General features: G+C 46.8%; 1 protein-coding gene across 3 annotated transcripts in view; it reads left to right on the top strand.

The window, feature by feature from the left end:
• fmnl1a (formin-like 1a) overlaps positions 1-27579 on the top strand; it is a 198385-nt gene that overhangs the window by 124096 nt on the left and 46710 nt on the right. For 2 of the 3 annotated variants that reach the window (XM_067969082.1, XM_067969083.1), the window contains exons 6-10: positions 418-471; positions 1027-1170; positions 7754-7859; positions 15558-15634; positions 20782-20875. In XM_067969082.1, coding sequence (XP_067825183.1) covers positions 418-471; positions 1027-1170; positions 7754-7859; positions 15558-15634; positions 20782-20875 — 475 coding nt within the window. Of the gene's footprint in view, positions 1-417; positions 472-1026; positions 1171-2712; positions 5493-7753; positions 7860-15557; positions 15635-20781; positions 20876-27579 lie in introns of those variants that run through there. The other variant, XM_067969084.1, reaches the window with a different exon arrangement.

Raw genomic sequence — 27579 nt, 5'->3', positions numbered from 1 at the left:
GCAATTCAAGGCCTGACTAGTTCAAACGAATTTCACAGAAACGGGTGTAGGACCCTCATTTCAGTATTGCAGTGAGGCCTGTGTTCATATCAGGCGAACGCCAGGGCCGCCTAAAAAGGCCCTGACGAATATAGCGGGTGCGAGCAATCGCTCTGGTAAATTCGTCATCATTGCACCCATTTTACGCTTGTAAGTTGGGAGCGACAATGCTGAATTTATGCCCCACAGACTCTTCGGGAATGGTCAGAGTTTGCGTGTTAACCCAGTCAACCGTAGTAAATGAGGAAGTACCACTCTGGTATTGCCCGCAGTGAATAATAAAAGCGTTTCTACGGCCTAGCCCAGACTATCTACAAAGCTCAGCTCGGTGAACCATGTACTGACATTTCAACTACCGACTCCCATCTTGTTTTTCAGATCTTTTAAAGAAACTGCATGGAATTTTGTGAGGAGTTTGAGTTATGTTGAAAGGTAGTATTGTCTAACGTTCATTCTACCAGCAATAGTGTTTGCCCAAGGTACGGGCTCTCAAAATACTAACTCTTTCAATATTCAGTTCTCTGTGGAAGACTTTTGTACTAACACTGCTTGTTTAAAATTAAATTGTGCTTAAAAATAATGCAGTTGATAAATACGTTTGAAATGAGATCCCTTTGTAACCATTTCTAACTTACCACACATGTAAAGTGAAATAAAATTCATGGTTTAGTTTCCTTGAAGTAGAGAATATGGGAGTGTATTTTCTCCCAATTAGTATTGTGAGCAAAAAGGTTGGTGTGAATATAAAATGAGAAAGCCTAATTTGTACTTTTATGCTCATCTTTGTGATGGAAGTCACGTATACCCAGACATGAGTTATTTCTGCTGAAAGAGTTACTATTTGTCCAGTTTATTTTTTGGAGCAGCCTTGGGCATTTAGTTCCAGAAGAACTGGAATGCTGGACTGAGGACAGTGGTGAGGAGATCACTGATTTATGAGCTAACCAAACGGTTGTTGTCCTGTTTTTTTTTCTTTATGTGTCTCAGGCACGACATGGAGAGTACAGATAACGGAGGAATTGCTTCTGAGAAGAGCAAGCCCTTGGACAGATCAGTAGAGGACCTCAGTAGAGGCAACTCTTCCCCTACCCATGGGTCTTCCAGAACGGGTGGCCGTCATCTCACTGTCAGGTGAGGAGGGGACGAGGGGTTTCAGGTTGAAGGGGATCAACAGTCAGTGTCATACCATTGGCTTTCTTGTTCTATTAGAAACACTTAATGCAAACTGGTAGCATGTGGAGAGCGGTTTAAAATCAAGGAGCTCAATTGCGGACTAATGGAGCTCCCTTGTCATCACATACACTGCATCAGGCAAATTAATTCTGGGCTAATTATTCTGAAAGTTATGTTGGTACCTTCGGGCCGATTTTACAAAATGGAGCTCGCGACAGATAAGGCCCCGAGTCTGCGGCACGTAACTGTACGATCCACCCTCGTGTGCCAAAGTCCAAGACTTTGCAGCTGAATAGGGACAGTGCAGGGGGAGGGGGAGGAGGGGTGAGATCGTGGCATGAGTTCTGGGAGGTAATTTTCACCTTTACCGCATAGGCAGTAAACTGGCAGAACGACTCGCCCACCCACCATAGCACGAATGTGTAAAATTACCACTCTAGTGTCAACAATTTTACAACACCAAGTTATAGTCCAACAATTTTATTTGAAAATCACAAGCTTTCGGAGGCTTCCTCCTTCCTCAGGTGAATGTCAAGAAATCCTCGAACCTTTCGCATTTATAAATCACAGAACAATACCTGGTGATTACAGATAATCTTTCCCACTGCCCGTTGCCAAGGCAATCAAAGTGTTCAGACAGAGAGGTGTTACCTGCAGTACCACCGAATATACAAACAACCAAAAAAAAAGAGAGAGAGGCAGAAACATAGAAACATACGGAAGAAAGAGAAAGACAGCAAATGACCCGTTATATTAAAACCAGATAACTTTTGTTCGCTGGTGGGGTTACGTGTAGCGTGACATGATCCCGGTTGAGGCCGTCCTCATGGGTGCGGAACTTGTCTATCAATTTCTGCTCGACGATTTTGCGTTGTCGTGTGTCTCGAAGGCCGCCTTGGAGTACGCTTACCCGAAGGTCGGTGGCTGAATGTCCTTGACTGCTGAAGTGTTCCCCGACTGGGAGGGAACCCTTCTGTCTGGCGATTGTTGCACGGTGTCCGTTCATCCGTTGTCGCAGTGTCTGCATGGTCTCGCCAATGTACCATGCTCTGGGGCATCCTTTCCTGCAATGTATGAGGTAGACAACGTTGGCCGAGTCACAGGAGTATGAACCATGTACCTGGTGGGTGGTGTCCTCTCGTGTGATGGTGGTATCTGTGTCGATGATCTGGCATGTCTTGCAGAGGTTACCGTGGCAGGGTTGTGTGGTGTCGTGGACGCTGTTCTCCTGAAAGCTGGGTAATTTGCTGCGAACGATGGTCTGTTTGAGGTTGGGTGCCTGTCTAAAGGCGAGTAGTGGAGACCTTCGGGTAAGCGTACTCCAAGGCGGCCTTTGAGACACACGACAACGCAAAATCGTCGAGCAGAAATTGATAGCCAAGTTCCGCACCCATGAGGACGGCCTCAACCGGGATCTTGGGTTCATGTCACGCTACACGTAACCCCACCAGCGAACAAAAGTTATCTGTTTTTAATATAACGGGTCATTTGCTGTCGGGGATAAGTAGAAGACCATTGACACTCTGTGGGGGTAATTTTGACTTTGTGCGATAATGTAAAATGGGCAACAGTGAATCTGCAGCCCGTTTTACATCTCTCCCATTGACTACATTGGAAATAAAAATCGGGAGAGAAGTAAAACGGGCCGACGACTCGCTATCGCACAGTCACAATTACCCCGTGTGTTTACGTATTAGAGGAGCTTTGTCACTAGACACCTTGGCCCTGAATTTTGTAAGGAATGTCACCTTGATCTGCCGTGACTTTAACTGTTTATGCCGTTTCTCTGGGAGTTCCGCTGAAGCTATGGCATGAGATTGGGTTAATCCCCACAGAAATTCAGGGCCCTTATCACTTTTGGTTAGTAGAAAAGGAATACACAGTGATGGGATTAGTGCTTTCATTTTGCCATAATATAACAGGTCACATCCGCTGATACAAAGAGGTGCACTGCAGACTTAGGAGGTTGGGACCAAACGGGGGCCGACATCCAAAGAGTGCATGGCTGGAATTGGCATTGCCATTGCTGAAGGGGCAATTGAGTCCTCTTAATCTGCAGGTCGAGATATCTTGTTTTGTCTTATCTTGCCTTCAGTGCTGTAGTCAATTTGTCACTGTGCACCTCTTTGTCACTTAAATCATTATCTACTTGATGCAGTGACACTACACCACCTACTGCTGGACTGCACAATGAGAGGCCCAACAGTGAATGATGCAGATAAGTCCGTTGTGTGATTAAACAACGTCCATTAAAATGAATAAGCTCTTCCCCCCTAAAATGGTCTGGGCTGAAACTGTGAACAAAAATAAATGACACAATCAAATGAATGATTGATGGATTGGATTTATTTATCTTTAGATCTTTGTTTGCTTTTATGAGTTAGTTGGATATATGGGGGCTTCTAATACAGTGGACACCTAAATATGATGAAGTGCTGCCTTCCCGCTCCTCGTGTCGTTGGGTGGAGAGACATGAGGCCTATAACATGCCCGAGCCTCCCAGTGTAGGCCCGATGTGCAAAGTAGGCTGGGAGCTTGGACAAGGCTCATTAGGTTCCTGACTTTCATGTAAATTGGAAGACGGCCCCATAATACATCTAAGCAGGAGATGCCACACTATAAACATAAAAGGAAATTCCCAGTCACCCCTGCCTAGCGCAACATCTACCGCTCCTGTTAGTCCTCCCAAACCGCAAAATTGCTTGGCACATAATGGGCAACCAGCGGCCCTTTACTGGCTGCTAACACCTGACATTCCGGCCCTCCCACTCCCACATGCCATGAGTGAGGCATCTGGAGTGACAGAAAATGGTGCAAATGAACATGCCCCTGCCTCAGCTCATCTGCTGCTGAAACCCTCATCCATGCTTTTGTTACCTCCAGACTTGACTATTCCAATGCTCTCCTGGCCAGCCTCCCACCTTCCATCCTCTGTAAACGTGAGCTCACCTAAAACTTTGCACCCTGTATCCTAACTCGCACCAAGTCCCGTTCACCTATCGCCCCTGTGCTCGCTGACCTACGTTGGCTCCTGGTCCGGCAATGCCTCGATTTTAAAATTGTCATCCTTGTGTTCAAATCCCTCCATGGCCTTGCCCTTCCCTATCTCTGTAACCTCCTCCAACCCTCTGAGAACTCTGCACTGCTCCAATTCTGACCACTTGTCCGTCCCCGATTTCCTTCGCCCCACCGTTGTTGCGTTACGTGATGAGGTCATTCCAGTTGTGCGCAGGTTCTTCTGCACAGGAGCCTTATTTTCGGAAATTTCGATATTTACGGGGAGGCGGGGAGGGAGCAGGGGCGCGTGGCTGCGGCCAGGAAAACCATAAACGTCGGGAAAGCAGAGGTCCTAACGGCGCTACCTCATTATCATTATTTTTACTCCGTTTCCTCCTGGCAGCCGGCCAGATTGAGAGGCTGACCGGCTACCAGGTGGGAAAGACAACAGTAGAAGGCTGCAGCCTGGGACAGTCCCCGGCAATCGGAAAAGATCCAGGCATAGTGGTTGGGGGTTGGCAGATCGCAGCGTAAGATTTGCTTGAGGGGTCGGGCGGAAGTGCTCCTGCTCCTCCTGGCCCACAAGCAGTGCTCCAAATAGCATTTACCTGCTGGATCCGGCAGCTCCCGCCTCCCTTCAGGTACCGGGTTTCCCGAACCCTGGGAAACCCAGCCCGAAGCCATTAAATTCAAATGGCTCCCAAAATCTGAGGAACGGAGCCTCATTTAGATATTATAATTACGGACCCGCCTCTCCAGAGCGGGTTACTCGGACGCCCCCAAACCCCCCCACGGTTAAACCGGAGATAGGCGCACTCGCAGCGCGTTGGGGTCGGATTTCACGTATTTACTGATTTAACCCCACCCAACCCTCTCGTGCTTGTCGCGGGTGGGGTGGGGGCAAAACTCCCCCCATAATGTCTAGTAAAGGTCCCACTACAGTAAGGAGCCTGACTCTATACTCGACAGGAGACCCCGCAGAAACATTCAAAACAACTGGGGTGAAAATCAACCTCTGAACACAACCTCAGGGAAATGAATGATTCCACAAAAAATGTCACTCTGTTATGTGGACTTATGGGAGACCCGTCAATGTGTTGGTCTCATTCAGTGTAAGAGGCCGTAGAGTTAAGCGGATAGCAGCTGTATAACTGATGTATGAATATTAACCTCTTTCTTTGTTGTTTTCATGCTTCTTGGGGATGTGTCTTCTCTCGGTGGGTACATGGAGACAAATCAAAAGCTTACCAGAGAGCAGCGTGGCTTTTAATTCTTTAACCCATGTAGGTTCCCTCTAAGAGATTGAATTGTCCTAAGAGACTCCCTGTGTGATGCACTGCTCACCCATAGAGCTCTCCTGTTCAGTCCATGTGTAATACATTGTTCAGTCCACACAGACCTGCTGCATGACGTACTGTTCAGTCCATTGACCTCCCCTGTGTAATGCTGCTTGTACTGTTTTACAAAACCTCCCTGGATACTTGGATAGGAATGGTAAACGTATGTTAAATGGTGCACTTGTAGATATGTATGTGTCTGTGTGTCCTCACTCCACGGTTGAGTAACGGATCCTTGGGGCCACAATTTGCCCTTTGTCTTGGGAATTAATACCTCACTGTACCAGATGGCTGCCTCTGTCCTCAAATGCCTTCCGGCATGATTTAAACTGGCCATTGGTCAATTTGCGGATGGTCCATGTGCACCACAGACCCAGGCTGGCTCGAGTCCAGCTATGAACAGTGCTTCTTCATAGCTCTGTGATGCTTTTTGATTCTTTACCTGTTCTTGCCGGCTCGCCCATAGGAATCCATCAGCGAGATATAAGGGGTGTGGGTGAATAATGAATTTATCATTGAAAGCATCAGGAGAAACTCTGCTGCTGCACACCTTGAGATCATTGGCCAAACCGTTAAATGTGACACAGCGCATCGTGGCGGCCGTTTTACCTGGCTGTTGCCATGGTGCAGAGGTCCTACAGATTGCCCCGATCCTATGATATGCTTCTTAATTTTAATTTTGTTGAGCTTCTGTTTGCAAATGAGTGGTAACAATTAGAATACAAAGGGGTCTGTTCCACTAAGAGAAATTTAGCCTGAATTCACCATCAAGGGCACATACAGAGCAGACACTCATTATGCTAAGGCCAGCACCTAGCTAGGAGATGATGGTTTGGTATCAAAAGTCCATTCTCCTTCCTTGAAACCCAGTGATGACTTCCTATCACTTGGCACCTGATAAAATAAGAAAATTGCCAACCCAATGAGGATACATTTTAACCAGAATCTTCAGCTGGAATATGGAGTTGGTGCAGGTAGCAGGAGAAGCACTGGTAGCACCTTGAAGGATGTCCCAACGTGCCTCACAGCCAATTAATTACTTTTGAAGTATTGTTACTGTCATTTTGTTAGCAAATGCTGCAGTCAGTTTGAGCACAGCAAGGTCCTGAAAGTGGCAAATGAGATAAGTGACTAGTTAATCTGTTTTTAGCGGTGTCAGTTGAGAGATAAATGTTATCCAGGATGCCCAGAGAACTCTGTGCTCTTCTTCAAGAAGTGCCATGGGAACTCTTGCATCTCTCTGAACAGGCTGACGCACCTCAGTTTAACGTCTTTTCTGAAAGACGTCACCTCCAACAATGCTCCTTCAGTACTGCACTCGAGTGTCGTCCTAGACTATACTGTGGGTACTAACACTACTTCCATCAGTCTTTTCCCTCTCCCCTGAATTTTCATAGATTGTCATTATAACTCCATGGCTCTGTTCATCCTTTCCTCCTGGTTCCAGTTGAAGGGACAACCCAGTTCGGGTTGCTGCTGGACAACTCACTCACGTAACAACCCCACTGAGTAGAGGCTCTCGCTATCAGGCTATGAAATCATGAAAGAGTTAACTGTCAGCACAAGATTTCAAACATGGCATCCATGCAGTCTTGCTAATCACTTTCCACTGTACATTACATAGAATTTGCAGCACAGAAACAGGCCATTTGGCCCAAATGGTCTCGGACGCTGTTTGTACTCCGCATGAGCCTCCTCCCACCCTACTTCATCTCACCATATCAGCATATCCTTCTATTCCTTTCTCCCTCATATACTTATCTAGCTTCCCCTTAAATGCATCTATGCTATTCGCCTCAACTACTCCCTGTGGTAGCAAGTTCCACATTCGAACCATTCTCTAGGTAAAAATGTTTCTCCTGAATTTCTTATTGGATTTATTAGTGACTAACTTATATTTATGACCCCTAGTTTTGGACCTCTGTCCCCCCCCCCCCCACAAGTGGAAACATCTTCTCTACGTCTACCCGATCAAACCCCTTCATAATTTTAAAGACCTCTATTAGGTCACCTCTCAGCACATTCTGTGCTGTAATGTTGTACCACATGTGTTGGTTGGATACTGAGACTCTAACCAGCAGTCTGATGCAGATTCCCCAGTGTATTTCTTGCTGTTACCAACCATCCATTAAAAGCATTCGCTGACTCGCGTCCAGTTTGTCATAAAACAGGTTGATTGTAACCTCTGCTCACTGCGTCTGTCTCAGGCACACCATGCACAGTAGAAAAGCACTGCGGAACTCACGGATTGTGAGCCAGAAGGACGATGTCCACGTCTGTATAATGTGCCTGCGTGCCATCATGAACTATCAGGTAAGACAAAGTCGCATGCTCTCCAGGGCCTGGGTGTGGGCATTATATTGGATGGAGCTCATGTTTTGTTTAATGACTTGCATATTCTTGCCTCATTCTCAGGAACTTCCATACTGTGCTTGTGACTGTCTTCAGTGTTATTAATCCTTTGAGCACTATTCTTTGCATAGTGAAGACTTTATGTTTGTTTTCTACTGAAAATATAATTTTATAAACTTCCCCCAGTGGCTCAGTGAATAACTACACTGCACGCTGTGGTCCTGAGCTCCACAGGAAGGTCCCACGTTCAATCCCTGATCTTAGGTGGAGGTGTACAGTTGGCTTCTTACCTGGACTGTAGATTCTAACCTTGAGCTGGGAGATCGCTGAATCTTATTATATGTTAGAAATTAAAGCCTAAAATCATGAAGGAAGTTGCATTCATCTAGAGCTTTATCACATCTTGTAGAAACGTGCCAGAGCGGTTCACGTGCAATCAATCATCTTCAGGTGCAGACGCTGTTGTTATGTTGGGGAACATGGCAGCCATTTTGCACACTGCAAAATCATACAAATGACAAGTCGAACGACTAGTTGAGCTTTTTCCAGTGATGGTTGAGTGAAGAATGCTGGCCAGGGTGCCAGGACAACTAATGTCATGGGATCGTTAACTTCCACCTGACCTGCCAGACACACCCTCGGTCTAACATCGCATGTGAAGCACGGCACCTCTACCAATGCAACATTCCCATAATACTGCACTGGAGTTTTCACCTAGATTACATGCTCAAATTGAACCACACAGTTAGCAGAATTAAGGTAACTGAGCGTAGGATTTGCATTCGGGCAGGAGGAGGTTAGTTGGCATCGGAGCTTGCTTTTCAGCTCAGTCACAGTTAGAATTTAGATTTAGAATCCCTCGGGTAGGCAATGTGACCTCTGTACAGCAAGGCCAAAAGCCACAGATGAGGGAGAATGGCTAAAAGGAAGAGTTTCTCCAATATACAGGTGAAGGCCACCGAAGTAAAACTCTGATTCAAATAATACGTTCTAAAATTAGAGGCCAGTGTAGCAGCTAAAAGTCATTAGAACACAGGAGAAATACATGATGTCCATTTCACTAGTCCTATGTCCTGCCTTCCTTCAGGAGAAGAGAGCTAACTGTGTGCAGTTTTGGGCGTCTCATTATAGGAAAGATATTAAAGTCATGGCGAGTGTACAGCTTAAATTCACCAGGATAATACCGGAGATGAGAAACTATTAGAAATTGCACTCTATACAAAAACAATCAGTATCACAGCACCAACACCCACTGTTTTGAAGTATTAGGTTTGAAATAGACTCTCGCAGTCAGCGTCTGATTTCTGGCTCATTGAATGATGCTGATTTCTGGGAAACTGCCCCTATTCAGATTGGTGATTGGTTCCCAGAGCTGTGGATTGGCTAACTGCTCAAGTGGGATCTGGTGGCTTCACTTGAGCAGTTGGTCAATCGGCAGCTCAGGGGACCAGAACCCCTTTGCATTTTGTAAAATGCTCTTTTAGTTGTTTGTCATTTTAACTGAAATTCAACGCTGATTTTAGTCTTTTGTCCATCCTTCTTCCCTTCCACTCACCATTGGTGGCAGAGACCTCAGCTCCACTCTCTGGTACTTCCTCCCTAAAGCTTTCCACATCTCTCTCCACCTTTAAAAACCTCTCCAACCCACACCTTTTCCACCAAGCTTTTGTTTACTTGTAAGACCATAAGAGATAGGAGTAGGCCATTTGGCCCCTCGAGCCTGCTCCGCCATTTAATGAGATCATGGCTGATCTGATTTTTACCTCAACTCCACTTTCCCGCCTTTTCCCCATATCCTTTGACACCCTTGCTGATCAAAAGTTTGTCTAACTCAGCCTTGAATGTATTCAATGACTCAGCCTCCACAGCTTTTTGGGGTAAAGAATTCCAAAGATTCACGACCCTCTGGGAGAAGAAATTCCTCCTCATTTCTGTCTTAAACAGGCGACCCCTTATTCTGAGACTATGCCCCCTAATTTTAGATTCTCCCATGAGGGGTAACATCCTCTCAGCATTAACCTATCGAGTCCCCTCAGAATCTTATATGTTTCAATAAGATCTCCTCTCATTCTTCTAAACTCCAATGAGTATAGACCCAACCTGTTCAATCTTTCCTCATAAGACAACCCTTCCACACCTGGAATCAACCTAGTGAACCTTCTCTGAACTGCCTCCAATGCAAATATGTCCTTCCTTAAATAAGGGCACCAGCACTGTACGTAGTACTCCAGATGTGGTCTCACCAGCACCCTGTACAGTTGTAACATGACTTCCCTGCTTTTATACTCCATCCCCCTAGAAATAAAGGCCAATATTCCGTTTGCCTTCCGGATTACCTGCTGCACCTGTATGTTGACTTTTTATGTAGTATTTCTCCATTCAAATAATATTTTGCTTTATTATTTTTCCTCCCAAAGTGGACGACTTCACATTTTCCCACATTATATTCCATCTGCCAAATTTTTGCCTATTCCCTTAACCTGTCAATATCCCTTTGCAGACACTTTGTGTCCTCATCGCAACTTGCTTTTCCACCCATCTTTGTACCATCAGCAAATTTGGCCACAATACACTCTGTTCCTTCATCCAAGTCATTGATATATATAGTAAATAGTTGAGGCCCCACCACTGATCCCTGCAGCACCTCACTAGTTACAGATTGCCATTTTGAAAATGACCCTTTTATCCCGGCTCTTTGTTTTCTGTTAGTTAGCCAATCCTCTATCCATGCCAGTATATTACCCCCAACACCATTAACTCTTATCTTGTGCAGTAATCTTTTATGTGGCACCTTATCGAATGCCTTTTGGAAATCCAAATATACTGCATCCATTGGTTCCCCTTTATCCACCCTGCCCGTTACTTCCTCAAAGAACTCTAATAAATTTGTCAGACATGATTTCCCCTTCATGAAACCATGTTGACTCTCCTTGATTGTATTATGAGTCTCCAAATGTCCTGCTACTACTTCCTCAATAATGGATTCCAGCATTTTCCCAATGACAGATGTTAGGCTAACTGGATTATAGTTACCTGCTTTCTGTCTCACTCCCTTCTTGAATAGGGGTGTTACGTTTGCGGTTTTCCAATCCGCTGGGACCTTTCCAGAATCTAGTGAATTCTGGAAGACTACAACCAATGCATCCACTATCTCTATAGCCACTTCCTTTAAGACCCTCGGATGCAAGCCATCAGGTCCAGGGGATTTGTCAGCCTTTAGACCCATTAGTTTACCTAGTACTTTTTCTCTAGAGATAGTGATTGTCTTTTGTTCCTCCCTCCCCTTTGCCCCTTGATTTTCCACTATTATTGGTATGTTATAAGTGTCTTCTACTGTGAAGACAGATACAAAATATCTGTTCAATTCCTCTGCCATTTCCTTGTTTTCCAATATTATTTCCCCAGTCTCATCCTCTAAGGGACCAATGTTTACTTTAGCTATCCTCTTCCTTTTTATATACTTCTAGAAGCTTTTACTGTCAGTTTTTATATTTCTTGCCAGTTTACTGTCATAATTTATTTTTTCCCTCTTTATTATTCTTTTAGCCATCCTTTGCTGGTTTTTAAAGTTTTCCCAATCTTTGGGCTTACCAGTAATCTTTGCCATGTTGTATGCTTTTTCTTTTAACCTGATACCATCCTTGATTTCCTTAGTTAGCCATGGTTGGTTCACCCTTTTTGTGGAGTCTTTCCTCCTCACAGGGATATATTTTTGTTACGAGTCATAAAATATCTTTTCAAATGTTTGCCACTGCTTATCCACCGTCATACCATCTAATCTGTTTACCTAGTCCACTTTAGACAATTCCGCCCTCATTCCTTTATAATTGCCCTTATTTAAGTTTAATACAGTAGTTTCAGACCCAAGATCCTCGCTCTCAAACTGGATGTGAAATTCTATCATGTTATGATCACTGCTTCCCAAGGGATCCTTTACTTTGAAATCATTAATTAATCCTGTTTCGTTACCCATTACCAGATCCAAAATGGCCTGTTCCCTGGTTGGTTCCCCGACGTATTCGACTAAGAAACAGTCCCTAATACACTCTATGAACTCCTCCTCAGGACTACTTTTGCCAATTTGATTTGTCCAATCTATGTGAAAGTTAAAATCGCCCATGATTATTACATTACCTTTTTTACAAGCCCCCCTTATTTCCTGATTTATATTTTGTCCTACAGTGTAGTTACAGTTAGGGGGCCTATATATTACTCCCACCAGTGATTTCTTTCCCTTGCTATTTCTTACCTCCACCCAAATTGATTTAACATCTTGATCTTCTGAGCCAAGATCATTTCTCACTATTATACCAATTTCATCCTTTGTTAACAGAGCTACCCCACCACCTTTACCATTTTTCCTATCCTTCCGAAATGTTAAATAACCCTGAATATTTAGCTCCCAGCCTTGGTCACCTTGCAACCACGTCTCCGTAATGGCCACAAGATCATACCCATTTGTTTCTATTTGTGCTGTCAATCCGTCTATCTTATTATGAATGCTGCGCACATTCAGATAAAGAACCTTTAATTTTGTCTTTTTACCATTCTTTCCTACCCCGGCCCCATTTGCTAGTGCACTCTTATGTTTATACACTCTGTCCCTTCCTGACACACTCTGTTTATCATTACCCCCATCACTTTCCTGTACTACTTCCTTGTCTTTTCTCTTTATCAATCTAAACTTCGCCCCACCTGAGCCCTCCCCCACTCTATTTAGTTTAAAGCCTTCTCTACCGCCATAGTTATTTGGTTTGCCAGAACACTGGTCCCAGCATGGTTCAGGTGAAGCCCGTCCCAATGGAACAGCTCTCTCTTTCCCCATTACTGGTGCCAGTGCCCCATGAATCGAAACCCACTTCTCCCACACCAATCTTTGAGCCACGCATTCATCTCTCTGATCTGATTTACCCTGTGCCAATTTACTCGTGGCTCAAGTAATAATCCGAAGATTATCACCTTTGTGGTTCTGCTTTTTAATTTAGTCCCTATCTGCTCAAACTCCCTCAGCAGAACCTCTTTCTTAGTCCTACCTATGTTGTTGGTACCTACGTGGACCACGACAACTGGATCCTCCCCCTTCCACTCCAAGTTTCTCTCCAGCCCAGAGGAGTTGTCCTTAACCCTGACACCGGGCAGGCAACACAACCTTTGGGTCTCTTGCTCTTGGCTGCAGAGAACGGTGTCTATCCCTCTAACTATACTGTCGCCTACAACAATCACATTCCTCTTTACTCCCCCCACTTGTAATCTCTCCCCTCCCCCACTGCTCGGCATCTGGTTCCCTTTATCTATTTTAAATCAGTGCTTCTCCCAGTCCTGGGAGTTGCTTAAGTTGCAAGTTGTTGTGGTATCACCACCAACCAGATTAATTCAGTACGGACAACTCTTCAGAACACAGACTGAAAGAGGCAGCAAACAAATACACCACACTGAATTGGGCACTCTAATCTTCTAACTAACGGGATACCTGCTGTGCGATGAGGCAGTGAAACGTGTTATTGGACTAAATTCTTACCATTTACGAGTCCCTGGTCTAAGCTTTAAAATGAAAGGAAATTACTGAATGGCTGACGGTGTGTGAGGATGTTAAATCGAAAACTCTGATGGTGTTTAATTGGGAGCATGTTCTGTTTAATGTGGTGTCATCAAAGCAGGGAAATATTTGCCCCCTTGAGAACTTAGACCCAGTTTAGCAATTTCCAAACTGTGTAATTGGGTTGGGATTGGAAGCAATGCTCTCCTGAGGTAGAATGAGGTAATTAGCACATTTCAGGCGTGGGCTGACTCTGTGGGCTGATCAAGTGTTTAAAATGATTTGGAAGTTAACATAAATCGCAGTTGTGATTATCCTTTATAAACTCCCTCTCATAGTTCATCTCTTCATTTTATTCCAAGTGGAGCTCTGTGCCTGCACTTGGATTACGTGGAGCAGGCCAGCGGAGCTGAATGGCCTCTTCCTGCTCCCAATTTAATAATCTTTTACGTCACATTTAAATTCTCATAACGTTTTTAGCCTGAATTTGTTTTTGCTCGGAGTGATGCAGAAATCTTGACGTTGCTTAATTTGAACTGCTTCAAACCTTTCAGGCTCTTTGTCTTGCTTATTAAGTCCATCCTGTGTGCCAGCACGCACACACTTACAGCGTATACACACACACTGGCACAAGCACGTACACGCACGCTGGCACATGCACGCATGCTGGCACATGCACACCTGCACACGCACATACATGCATGCTGGCACACGCAACACATGCCACTTTTACACTGGTGCTCATTTAGTTTGGATTCTGAGACGCCAGTGTCCATGAGCCAGCTCCCAGTATTTACACTGCTTACCCCATTGCACTGTCCCCATGTTCTGTGTGATTCCTAAGTACGAATCCACAACTGGGAAGCTGTTTCAGTATCTGAGTCCACTTGAAAACTGTACACTGAGGTTGCGGTTTCCCTTTAAATCTATTCATTTGTCTTCATAACGGCCACCGCACTGGTTTCAGAGCAGAATGATTTTAAGAATACCAGTCGATCTCCTGTAGCATTGCACCCGGTGACAAACCAAGCGTAGTCTTCAGATAGAGCAGGGGATCATTGGACCAGGGTGCGCTGCCATAATTCAGTTTATAGGGAAGTGGGGAGTCTGGAGCAAGGGAAGGAGCCGCAAGCTTTCTTGCGGGCTCTGAGGAAGCCCCCTTGTTCCTCCTGAACCCACAATGGAACTGCTTAAGCCGGGCAGGAAAGCCGCGATTGTTTCCCCACTCAGGCCCCGGTTCAAATGCAAGCAGGGTCCTATTGATCTAATCCACGTTCCACTGCTCCTCCGAAACCAGGATCGGAGCAGTACTGAGCACTGATGGACTGATCATTTTGAAGCTTCTTGGAAGGTATTAGTCTGTGGGGAATTTCCAAGGAACTGACTTAAAAAAAGAACATTTTTTAACCAGACTTGTGTTATTATCGTCACAAAATGCTTTTTTTTTTGTAGAAACTCAATTTTTATTGATCTGTGTATTGGAGGTTCTGTGTGTTAGGGTATCCCAGTAGACCAAACTGTATATTAAGTTATCCAGGCAGGGCTGGTTCCACTGTTTTGGGCTATATTGGGTTGGACCATTTTTCAGCGGTTAAGCCTCTTGCATATGCTAATGTGGGGCCCAACACCTGTTTTAGGATCCTTTTGGGAAATTGGGCTGCCCTGATGGAGCAGGCCCAATGCCTGCTCTGCTCAGGTTTTCCTGGCATGGATGCGGCCTAGCAAGTGGGCACCGCCAAAAACAAGGTACGTCAATTTTATTTTAAGCTTGATGCGGAGCCAGGAGGAGCAAGAGTGCTCAGGGACTTACCTGAAGGCCACTGCCGGCATGGCAACCAGCCTGAAATTGATCCATTGGCAATGGGTGAGCTGCCTCTGGAGGCACGACAGAATTTGCAAATATTATAAACTTTTTAGGATTTTCCTGTCCGTCATGCGGTCTACACCCAAAACCTTAACCCTTCTTTTCTCTATCCATAAACTGACTGATGTGCTGAGTATTTGAAGTATTTTCTGTTTTTATTTCAATATTCAGTGCTAGCAGTGTTTTAATATTGATGTTGTTAATATTCCTGAACACCATGAGCTAGCTCTTATTCTTCTCCTGTGTTTGTTTTTTCTAGTCTGGATTTACCTTGGTGATGGAACATGATCAGTGTGTGAATGAGATCACCCTTAGTCTGAACAATAGGAATGCAAGGTAAGAGATTGTGAAACACTCATGAAATGAGCATCAAGCATGATCCCCGCCTTCCCAGCACTGAAACACAAGACAATCCCCGCCCTCCCAGCACTGAAACACAAGACAATCCCCGCCCTCCCAGCACTGAAACACAAGACAATCCCCGCCCTCCCAGCACTGCAACACAAGACAATCCCCGCCCTCCCAGCGCTGAAACACAAGACAATCCCCGCCCTCCCAGCGCTGAAACACAAGACAATCCCCGCCCTCCCAGCGCTGAAACACAAGACAATCCCTGCCCTCCAAGCACTGAAACACAAGACAATCCCGGCCCTCCCAGCGCTGAAACACAAGACAATCCCCGCCCTCCCAGCACTGAAACACAAGACAATCCCTGCCCTCCCAGCACTGAAACACAAGACAATCCCCGCCCTCCCAGCGCTGAAACACAAGACAATCCCCGCCCTCCCAGCGCTGAAACACATGACAATCCCCGCCCTCCCAGCACTGAAACACAAGACAATCCCCGCCCTCCCAGCGCTGAAACACAAGACAATCCCCGCCCTCCCAGCCCTGAAACACAGGAAAATCCCCGCCCTCCCAGCACTGAAACACAAGACAATCCCCGCCCTCCCAGCACTGAAACGCAAGACAATCCCCGCCCTCCCAGCGCTGAAACACAAGACAATCCCCGCCCTCCCAGCGCTGAAACACAAGACAATCCCCGCCCTCCCAGCGCTGAAACACAAGACAATCCCTGCCCTCCAAGCACTGAAACACAAGACAATCCTGGCCCTCCCAGCGCTGAAACACAAGACAATCCCCGCCCTCCCAGCACTGAAACACAAGACAATCCCTGCCCTCCCAGCACTGAAACACAAGACAATCCCCGCCCTCCCAGCGCTGAAACACAAGACAATCCCCGCCCTCCCAGCGCTGAAACACATGACAATCCCCGCCCTCCCAGCACTGAAACACAAGACAATCCCCGCCCTCCCAGCGCTGAAACACAAGACAATCCCCGCCCTCCCAGCGCTGAAACACAAGACAATCCCCGCCCTCCCAGCCCTGAAACACAGGAAAATCCCCGCCCTCCCAGCACTGAAACACAAGACAATCCCCGCCCTCCCAGCACTGAAACGCAAGACAATCCCCGCCCTCCCAGCACTGAAACACAAGACAATCCCCGCCCTCCCAGCCCTGAAACACAGGAAAATCCCCGCCCTCCCAGCACTGAAACACAAGACAATCCCCGCCCTCCCAGCACTGAAACGCAAGACAATCCCCGCCCTCCCAGCACTGAAACACAAGACAATCCCCGCCCTCCCAGCACTGAAACACAAGACAATCCCCGCCCTCCCAGCGCTGAAACACAAGACAATCCCCGCCCTCCCAGCGCTGAAACACAAGACAATCCCCGCCCTCCCAGCACTGAAACACATGACAATCCCTGCCCTCCCAGCACTGAAGCACAAGACAATCCCCGCCCTCCCAGCACTGAAACACAAGACAATCCCCGCCCTCCCAGCACTGAAACACAAGACAATCCCCGCCCTCCCAGCACTGAAACGCAAGACAATCCCCGCCCTCCCAGCACTGAAACGCAAGACAATCCCCGCCCTCCCAGCACTGAAACGCAAGACAATCCCCGCCCTCCCAGCACTGAAACGCAAGACAATACCCGCCCTCCCAGCACTGAAACGCAAGACAATCCCAGCCCTCCCAGCGCTGAAACACAAGACAATCCCCGCCCTCCCAGCACTGAAACACGAGACAATCCCCGCCCTCCCAGCACTGAAACACAAGACAATCCCCGCCCTCCCAGCACTGAAACACAAGACAATCCCCGCCCTCCCAGCGCTGAAACACAAGACAATCCCCGCCCTCCCAGCACTGAAACACAAGACAATCCCCGTCCTCCCAGCACTGAAACACAAGACAATCCCCGCCCTCCCAGCACTGAAACGCAGGACAATCCCAGCCCTCCCAGCGCTGAAACACAAGACAATCCCCGCCCTCCCAGCATTGAAACACAAGACAATCCCCGTCCTCCCAGCACTGAAACACAAGACAATCCCCGCCCTCCCAGCACTGAAACACAAGACAATCCCCACCCTCCCAGCGCTGAAACACAAGACAATCCCCGCCCTCCCAGCACTGAAACGCAAGACAATCCCCGCCCTCCCAGCACTGAAACATATCACAATCCCCACCCTCCCAGCACTGAAACACAAGACAATCCCCGCCCTCCCAGCACTGAAACACAAGACAGTCCCAGCCCTCCCAGCACTGAAACGCAAGACAGTCCCCGCCCTCCCAGTGCTGAAACACAAGACAATCCCCGCCCTCCCAGCACTGAAACACATGACAATCCCCGCCCTCCCAGCACTGAAACACAAGACAATCCCCGCCCTCCCAGCACTGAAACACAAGACAATCCCCGTCCTCCCAGCACTGAAACACAAGACAATCCCCGTCCTCCCAGCACTGAAACACAAGACAATCCCCGCCCTCCCAGCACTGAAACACAAGACAATCCCCGCCCTCCCAGCACTGAAACACAGGACAATCCCCACCCTCCCAGCACTGAAACACAAGACAATCCCCGCCCTCCCAGCACTGAAACGCAAGACAATCCCCGCCCTCCCAGCACTGAAACATATCACAATCCCCACCCTCCCAGCACTGAAACACAAGACAATCCCCGCCCTCCCAGCACTGAAACACAAGACAGTCCCAGCCCTCCCAGCACTGAAACGCAAGACAGTCCCCGCCCTCCCAGCGCTGAAACACAAGACAATCCCCGCCCTCCCAGCACTGAAACACATGACAATCCCCGCCCTCCCAGCACTGAAACACAAGACAATCCCCGCCTTCACAGCACTGAAACACATGACAATCCCCGCCCTCCCAGCACTGAAGCACAAGACAATCCCCGCCCTCCCAGCACTGAAACTCAAGACAATCCCCGCCCTCCCAGCACTGAAACACAAGACAATCCCCGCCCTCCCAGCACTGAAACGCAAGACAATCCCCGCATTCCCAGCACTGAAACGCAAGACAATCCCCGCCCTCCCAGCACTGAAACGCAAGACAATCCCCGCCCTCCCAGCACTGAAACGCAAGACAATCCCCGCCCTCCCAGCACTGAAACGCAAGACAATCCCCGCCCTCCCAGCACTGAAACGCAAGACAATCCCCGCCCTCCCAGCACTGAAATGCAAGACAATCCCCGCCCTCCCAGCTCTGAAACGCAAGACAATCCCCGCCCTCCCAGCACTGAAACACAAGACAATCCCCGCCCTCCCAGCACTGAAACGCAAGACAATCCCCGCCCTCCCAGCACTGAAACATATCACAATTCCCACCCTCCCAGCACTGAAACGCAAGACAATCCCCGCCCTCCCAGCTCTGAAACGCAAGACAATCCCCGCCCTCCCAGCACTGAAACACAAGACAATCCCTGCCCTCCCAGCACTGAAACGCAAGACAATCCCCGCCCTCCCAGCACTGAAACACAGGACAATCCCCGCCCTCCCAGCACTGAAACACAAGACAATCCCTGCCCTCCCAGCACTGAAACACAAGACAATCCCTGCCCTCCCAGCACTGAAACACAAGACAATCCCCGCCCTCCCAGCACTGAAACACAAGACAATCCCCGCCCTCCCAGTGCTGAGGGGGCAACACAATCCCACCACTGATAACATCCCAGCCCTCACAAACTAATCTGCTTCCATACATTGACTTTTGCTGAGAACAGAAAGATACTGAAGGACAGTTTTGCATTTATAATCAACAACAATTACTTACAAATTAATGACTAGGTACTGCTGTGCACATTGGGTTACATTTTGTTTGTTTGTATCAGTTGTAACTTTTCTAAAAATATTCACAAATGATCCTGACTGGCCCTAATCCAGCTCTCTTTGGGTTTGGTGCATGTTGTTGTCATCAAGTTAAGGGGTGAAAGTGCCTGGCTACGAAATATGTTTTGACTTTGTGCGATGGTATAAAATTTCTGTTGACTTCAATGGAAATAAAAATTGAGAGGGATGTAAAACGGACTGCCGATTCGCTATCGCCTGCTTTAAGCCATCGCACAAAGTCTAGATCTACCCCATTATGTCTTATATCCCACCGGCCATTGGATGGAGTGTGCGTTCCTTCTGTCCAATTTAGCTTTATGGGTAGTTCTGTCATTATTGAACCACAGCCAGCACATTTCCAGGGGTCGCTTGTTAGCGATCAGGAATGGGAAACCTGGCCGATGTAGCTCTTTTCTTCTCCCTAACCCGGTAGCAATGTTACCACCTCCCTGATTGAGATTAGCTCATTTAGTCCAGAACGGGGATCAAACCTGAGAGAAATACACTTGTTATCAGTGAGTTACGTCCTGTGCAGATGGTAATTCAATCACCCTGCCCCGATTTCCATGTTGTAGCCGCATGAGGGCAAAAGGTTTTCTCTCCCACATGGGCACAAGTGCAAAATGGCTTCATCTGGCAAAGCAAATCAGTGGTAAACCCAGAATCTGGCATCATTGTGGTCCATCTGCTGGATCCCAAGGGTTGAAATATGCCGCACATTGTTCAACTCAAGAAGCTCGACACCATCCAGGACAAAGCTCAAGATACTTGATCGGCAGCCCATCCACCACCTTAAACATCCACTCCCTCCACCACCGGCGCACCGTGGCTGCAGTGTGAATTATCTACAGGATGCACTGCATCAACTCGCCAGGGCTTCTTCAGCAGCACCTCCCAAACCCACGACCTCCACCACCTAGATGGACAAGGGCAGCAGGTGCCATCACCTCCAAGATCCCCTCCAAGTCACACACTACCCTGATTTGGACCTATATCGCCCTTCATTTTCGCTGGGTCAAAATTCTGGAACTCTATCCAACAGCACTGTAGGAGCATCTGCACCACACGGACTGCAGTGGTTCAAGAAGAAGGCCCACCACCACCTTCTCAAGGGCAACTTGGGATGGGCAATAAATACGGGCCATGCTAGCAACGCCCACGTCCCCAGAATTAATTTTTAAAAACTTCAGTTGCTTTCTTGGCGAAATATCTATCCTATCCCCTCTTGAACTTGCTGGCAAATACACTTAATGTGACTGAAAATGTACTGAGAGGCCTCGTGTTTTCCTTCTGCAGGACAAAGGCGCTGGTGCTGGAGCTACTGGCCGCAGTGTGCCTGGTGCGAGGAGGACACGACATCATCCTGTCAGCATTTGAGAACTTCAAAGAGGTAGGAATTGCCGTCCATTTCCTGTAAGGTGGGCAGTGACGTGTTTATGGATCGGAATCGTGCCATTAGTGACAAACGTGCTCGTCTGTCGGATCAAACCTAATTTCAGGACCTGTAAGTTTTAACCGTTTACTTACACATGTGGCCACTGCTAAATATTCTGCAGCAGGAGGGCAGGTCTCAAAACTCCTACATTTGGGCTGCATTGGTGTGAAATGTGTTTAAGACGTGTGTGGTATTGAATTGAACTTACATTTATGTAGCACTTTTCATGTCCCAGAGTGCTTCACATCCAATAGATTACTTTTGAAGTGTCGTTACAGTTGTTTTGTAGGCAAATCTGGCCGCTAATTTGCTCACAAGTTCCCGCAAAAAGCAATCAGGCGAATAATCATTTAATCTGCTTTAATGGTGTTGGTTGAGAGATAAATGTTGGCAGGGGCATCAGGAGAACTCTTCAGCTCCTTTTCCGATAGTGCCATGGGATCTTTTACCTCCACCTGAGAGGGCAGACCGGGCCTCGGTTTAACATCTCACCCGAAGGACGGCATCTCCGACAGTGCAGCACTCCCTCAGTGATGCACTATCTGCGCTAATCGCAGTGTGGGTGGATACACCTTCTGAAAGAGGCGGATTTCACCATTGCCTTGGGGGCCGGTAGTGTTCCAGTGATAAATATAAATCCCATCCCATTCTCTGAAGCCCAGCAATGCAGTGTCTCAGTTGCTGTCCCTTAGAAATGTTTCCTACCCCTCATGCCTTTGGCTTGACCAAGTTTCCACCCTCGTAAAATATTCCCGGGACAGCGGGGGAGAGACCTTGTTGTGAATTGTGATATTTTTAAACTCTCCGCACACAATTGTGCGAGACTTGCTTTGATACCCTGGAATCTAACCCATAATATTAAAAAGGGCAGATCAAACAGCGTTGGGCTGTTTCTCTGCAAAACAGTTGGGTGATATAAAAAGGCCATTCGCCATTCTGCAGCGCACTGAGGCTGTCATTCTACAGACACCAAAAAACCTCAAAAAAGAAGCACAGATCCCTCAGGAATTCCATTACCCATTTGGAAAGATTCCAGGCCGATAGTGGTGTTGTTGCTTTTGCATTAACTCAGGAACAGTTGTCACAGTTGCAGTCAGTTAGTGGTTGAAATGAATAGCTTCCAGTCAGCTGTTTGAAACACTGAGCGCGTGCATTACCCACACATTCAGTATTTAGCTCCTCGTGCTGCAGCGAACGGTTTCAGAGGCAGACGGGTCATTCTCTTTAGACCACCTTTGACCTCTGGAATGAGGCTTTTACCAACACTTGACATTTGTCGATGGTCCAGTTACATTAAAATTAGTCACTGTTCAACAGGTGGGAATTCTGCAGCCTGGCTGCCTCCGATACTGTACCTCATCTTCCCAGCCCTGATACAGTGCGTGAGTTTTCACCCTATGATCAGGAGAATGTGTGGGGGTGGGGTCGTGACCTCGGTGCAGCCTCATAACGGAGCGTGTCAGAAATGCCATTTGTCAAATAAACCAACAGCTGGCAGTTTGTAAAAATACAAACCTCTGTGGAGATCAGAGCTGCAGCTATTTCCATGTACAACCTGTATTTCCCAGATGAAACTAAACGGACTATCTTGATTGAATGACTTTACTTTAACAATGCCGCATTTTAGAGCTGCCACTTTCTGTAAAGACACTTTCATTTATGTGGCGGCTGATTGCACCGAAACGCCTCAAAGCATTTTGTATCCATAAATTAGTTTGACGTGCAGTGACTATTGTTATGTAGGTTAACCCAGCAGCCATTTTGTGCACAGCAATTTCCCCACAAAAAAAACTCAATGGCTAGTTCGTCAGTTCTTTGTTGGTATTGGCTGAGGGGCAATGCTGGCCTGGACATCAGAAGAACCGTGGTCTTCCTTGAATAGTCCATGAGATTTTTAATGTCCGCCTGAGCAGACAGATGGAGCCATGGTTTAATTTTTTATCTGAATAACATATTCCCTCATTACTGTGCTGGAGTATTAGCTCAGATTAGGTGCTCAAGGACTGGTGTGGGACTCACACTCGTGGGGGGTATGGCAGTGTAGTGGCTATGTTGCTGGACCAGTATCCTGAGGCCTGGCCAGAGAATGTGAGTTCACAATCCCACCATGGCAGTTTGAGAATTTAAAATCTGGAATTAAAAAGCTGGTAGCAGTAAAAGTTACCATGAAGCTGTTAAAATGTCATTAAAAACCCAACTGCTTCACTAATGTCCTTTAGGGAAAGAAACCTGCTGTCCTTTATGTGACCCCAGTCCCACACTGTGGTTGATTCTTATCTGCCCTCTGAAATGGCCTGGCAAGTTACTCATTTGTATCAAACCTTAGGGAAACTGTGGATGGGCAATAAACTTCAGCCTTGCCAGCAATGCCCACACCCTGAGAATGAATTAACTAAAAAATTCTAAGGCAGCCTGATGCCTTGCAATGTATCACTCACTGAGGCTGTGGTTTTACTTTAGTAAAGAAAATCACACATGCTCCATGTGCCATGGTGTCAAATAGTCTCCATTATCACATATGTTGCAGTCGATCTGTGCACAGCAAGATTCCACAAATAGAAAATTAGATAAAAGACCGGTCAATTTGTTTTTGGTGGCATCCATTGAGGTAGCATTTTTGGCCAGGACACTGGGAGAACTCCATGCCTGCCTTTTGATAGTGCCGTGGTATCTTTAAAATCTACCTGAACAGGGGGATGAGACCTCGGTTTTAACACCTTGTCTGAAGGAATGGCACCTCCCACAATGCAGCACTCCCTCAGTACCGCACTGGAGGGTCAGCCTAGATTACACCATCGAGATCCTGAAGTGGGGTTTGAACCCACGACCTCTTGACACAGACGCTGATACCCTAGGGTTTATTAGCGAGTGGGTGTTTTAGTCTTGGTTCAACATTTGACCAAGGGGGCGGTTTCAGTGGAACTGCCCCATTTATACCGCTGGATAAATAGCTTCATAGTTTCTTATACTGAAACTGGAATAACATCTGCATTCCATTCCATCCCCCACCTCATTGTTTCCCATGCTGCTGTTATTGCCCCATTCTGGGCTGGCTATGTATTAAAAGTGTTAACATTTTTCAGCATCTGTATACACACTAAAGGAGGAAGAGGAAGGGAACAAGATGAGAAGAGGAAATAGTTGAGAGTAGGGTCACAGTGGGAATGGCAGAATGTAGAGAAAGGAGGAGAGGAATGAAAAGAATGTGAAATGGTAAATGGAACAGTGCAAGGGATCGAGCACTTTCTGTCTCCATTGGAAAAAAAATCCACTTCATTCAAACTGGAGCAAAAAGAGCGAAGGCTGAGCATAGAAAGTTCCAGCAATCTCCAACATTCGAGGCCCCAGCACAGAAAATCCTCTCTAAACACCGGTTACAGCTGATGTGAGTGAGGAGGCAGTGTGGAGAGCTGCTGCATTATTCAGCACTGCCCGTCCTACAGCGCAGGTGAGATGTGAGGCTGATAATGAGAGCGAGGAGCAGCCATGTCTGAAAGCTGCTGACTCACTGTCTGTGGAGGAGGTTTGGTATTCAATGCTCAACTTGTATGTTGCATTCTCATGAACCACAGGGAAACCATCACAAACAGACGGTTCAATATTTTTTAAGATGTAACGGCCCGGTGTACTGAACCATCTAATCTGTATTGATAGCTGGGATTCTTCAGTTTCGGAAAGCTGCAGGCCGGATAACGCAGTGCTTCGCTGTGTCTGTGCCCCTGTAAACAATTATAGCAGCGCAAACCCAAATTAGAATTTAAAGGAGTTCGCCCAGTGGCTCAACGTGTAAAGGCACCATGCAACATGGCACTGAGCCAGACAGATCAGCAGGGCCCCTGCTTCAACTCTCAATCGGGTCTGGTGGGTAGGGATAATATAATTGTCTTTAGAGTCCCCACAGAAGGAAAAATAAACAGATAGCATTGCCACTCTTGATTGTTATCCATGCTCCTCCCTGCCAGTTTGAAACTTAGCATTACCTAATCATTATTTCCTGATTGGCCTCAACTTCTCCCTTGGCCGTACCCTGCACTGTGAGCCTTGGCTGTTCACATTTAGTTTTCTACATTAAAAAAAAATTAATTGTTAAACAAGAACGCTGGTCGACAGCAGATAAGAGTATTCTGTAAGGGGGGTCATTATTGCAGCAATATAGGGGGAGTTGTACCTGATGACTGAGCTGGAAGTGCTTGAGGCTGACATGACTATAGATTGAAATAGGACTCGTTCCAAACCAGTATCACCTCTCTTTTTAACAAGCACATTAAAACAATACAAGTCATAAAAGATGTTGCTGTTTGTGATGACTCGGGCGTTCTGGGAGAGATTGATGGGTTTATCTCTTCTGTTCCTGTGATTGATAATATAGCACAGTTACACAGCAGCTTACTCAGGGAATTGTGAACGTAAAGAATCTGTTTCAGCGTATTGTCTCACTCAGTAAATCTAGTGAGTTTTAGCCCAAATTAAAGCACCTGCCATTTTCCTGGTGTGTTTTATGCTGTGATATTGGCCGTTCTCCATCAATGACAAGATAGACACCATTGAGGAAGGCCACTTAACCTATCTTAGTTCATCCATCCAGAAAAACCCTTCAGTCCTTCCCTCCATCATGCCTTCCATCTTTTTCCTAAATGATTCCTGGGTTTTTGCCTGCACTGCTCAAGCCAGAAATCCATTCCATGTGTTGATCACTCTTTGTGTGAGGAACTCCCTGACATCAGTCCTGAATTTTTCTTTTCCGCAGTTTGAACCTGTGACCCCATGTCCTATTCTTACAGTTTAGTTTGAGGTTCTGATTCACCTTTTCTACAGTGTTTACTCTCTGATATACCTCAATCACATCACCTCTCAGCTGCCTCCTTTCACAGCTCAAAAGCCTCAATTTTTCCACTCTTTCCACACGGGACATCAGTCTCACGACTCTATTCTGAACCATCTGTGGCACTTGAATGTCTCTATGGTGTCTCTCTGTCCAGAACTGGACACAATACTCACAGTGCACTGACCAGAGCCTTGTACAACGTGGTCATAACTTCTTCCAACTTGTACTCTGTATTGGTCCTAGTTCAGTATTCAACTTGGTTTACTGCTCCACGGTGATTGGACATGTTGAATGTCATGTGTCAATCTTTTTCAACTTTATCCTAAGTTTCATTCGTCCAACCCCATTCATGGACTACCTTCCTTCCTGCAGCACTTCATAACTTGTCCACATTCAATTTCATCCACCATTAACCTGCCCACTTACATATTTTGCCCCACCCGTTTTGTAATGCACGTATGCTCGTTACAGAGTGCGAGCTCTCAAGAGGTACATGGCATCTCTAAAACCACCTGGTTTCAATCGGGATCTCCCGAAGCTGTAGGAGAAGCAGCAGCGGAAGGTGGGACACCCAAACCCTTATGGTCAGCTGATTCCCCAGATCTCCAGAAAGCAGATTGGGAATCCAGATGTAGCAAATTGCATTTCTGATTAGTAAATAAAAAATGAGCAATAGACACTGTCGTTGGGCATGCGATCTCGTTACTCATTCGGTGTATGCAAGTGAACTTTAACCTTTGTGCATTTGTTGGTAAAATGGTAAGATGAAAAGCAATGTTTGTTAGTGTTTTTTTGATCATTGTGAGCGCTTTACTTCCTCGGTCACTGAATGGTGGGAGATGTTTGTTGAGTAAATATACCTGTAAGGTGTTTTCTACTAAAATTAGTGCATGTGTCACCGTGGCAACACCTGTGGCCAGTCAGCAATTTCTATACGAGGACACTGATATTTATTAACAATGGGCAACAGCTCCCTCTACTGACAGTTGTGTGTAGAAACTGTTTTCCACCTGGACCTCAGGGCTTGCTGATATTGGGGCAGCTTCCAGTACGTTGTGGGCAGCTCTTTTCCACGCACTGTACTGTGAAAGGTGTAGGAACGGGACGTGTTGAAAATGGACTAACTGCTGTAAATAATGGTGTCGAGAGGCATAATGAGCCTGAAGGTGTGTGAATGCCATCCACTTCATCACCTCAGTCATTGTTTCAGCTCGCCCTGGTTAAACCTCCCGATACATGGACGCTTTCACATTTATTGCCGTCATTGGAGCTGGTACTCCAATCGTTGACAGGGTACAAAAAAGAGAAAATATTACCTGAATCGGCACTTTCCAAAGAAGAGGGGAGAATATTGTGAGCTAGAGGTGGGAGGGGGAATCATTAAAAATGAGGTACTGAAAACCTTAAGCTAAATCTCGAAGCCTGCCACTACGAAATCCAGGTGTTAGTTATCTCTTTAACATTTCTTCCTCCTCTCTCCCCACCCCCCTCCCCATCTCAGGTGTACCCTGAGGGTGGGCAGTGATGGATGGTCGATATCAATACCATTCTGTGACTATCTAACAGAGGAGCCAAAGGGCCTGTGCCAGTTCACTGACAGAGCGATCCAATTAGTCCCATTGCCCTGCCTTTTCCCCATGGCCTTTTTGCATTTTTGCATTTTTCTTTATCAAATATTTATCCACCGCCTTTTTAAAAGGCATTATGGCCGGGGATTTCCTCGGAGCTGCTCCCGCTCTTCTGCTGTAACTTCGCCGGAGGTGTCGTGGACACTACACTCTAGGTGCATAAATCCGGTGAGGTTATGATGGTGAGACGGGAGCAGTTCCGAGGA

Source organism: Heptranchias perlo, chromosome 30 (genome assembly GCF_035084215.1).
Source record: "Heptranchias perlo isolate sHepPer1 chromosome 30, sHepPer1.hap1, whole genome shotgun sequence".
Classification (NCBI taxonomy): domain Eukaryota; kingdom Metazoa; phylum Chordata; class Chondrichthyes; order Hexanchiformes; family Hexanchidae; genus Heptranchias; species Heptranchias perlo.
This window is presented reverse-complemented; position numbering and strand designations above follow the sequence as displayed.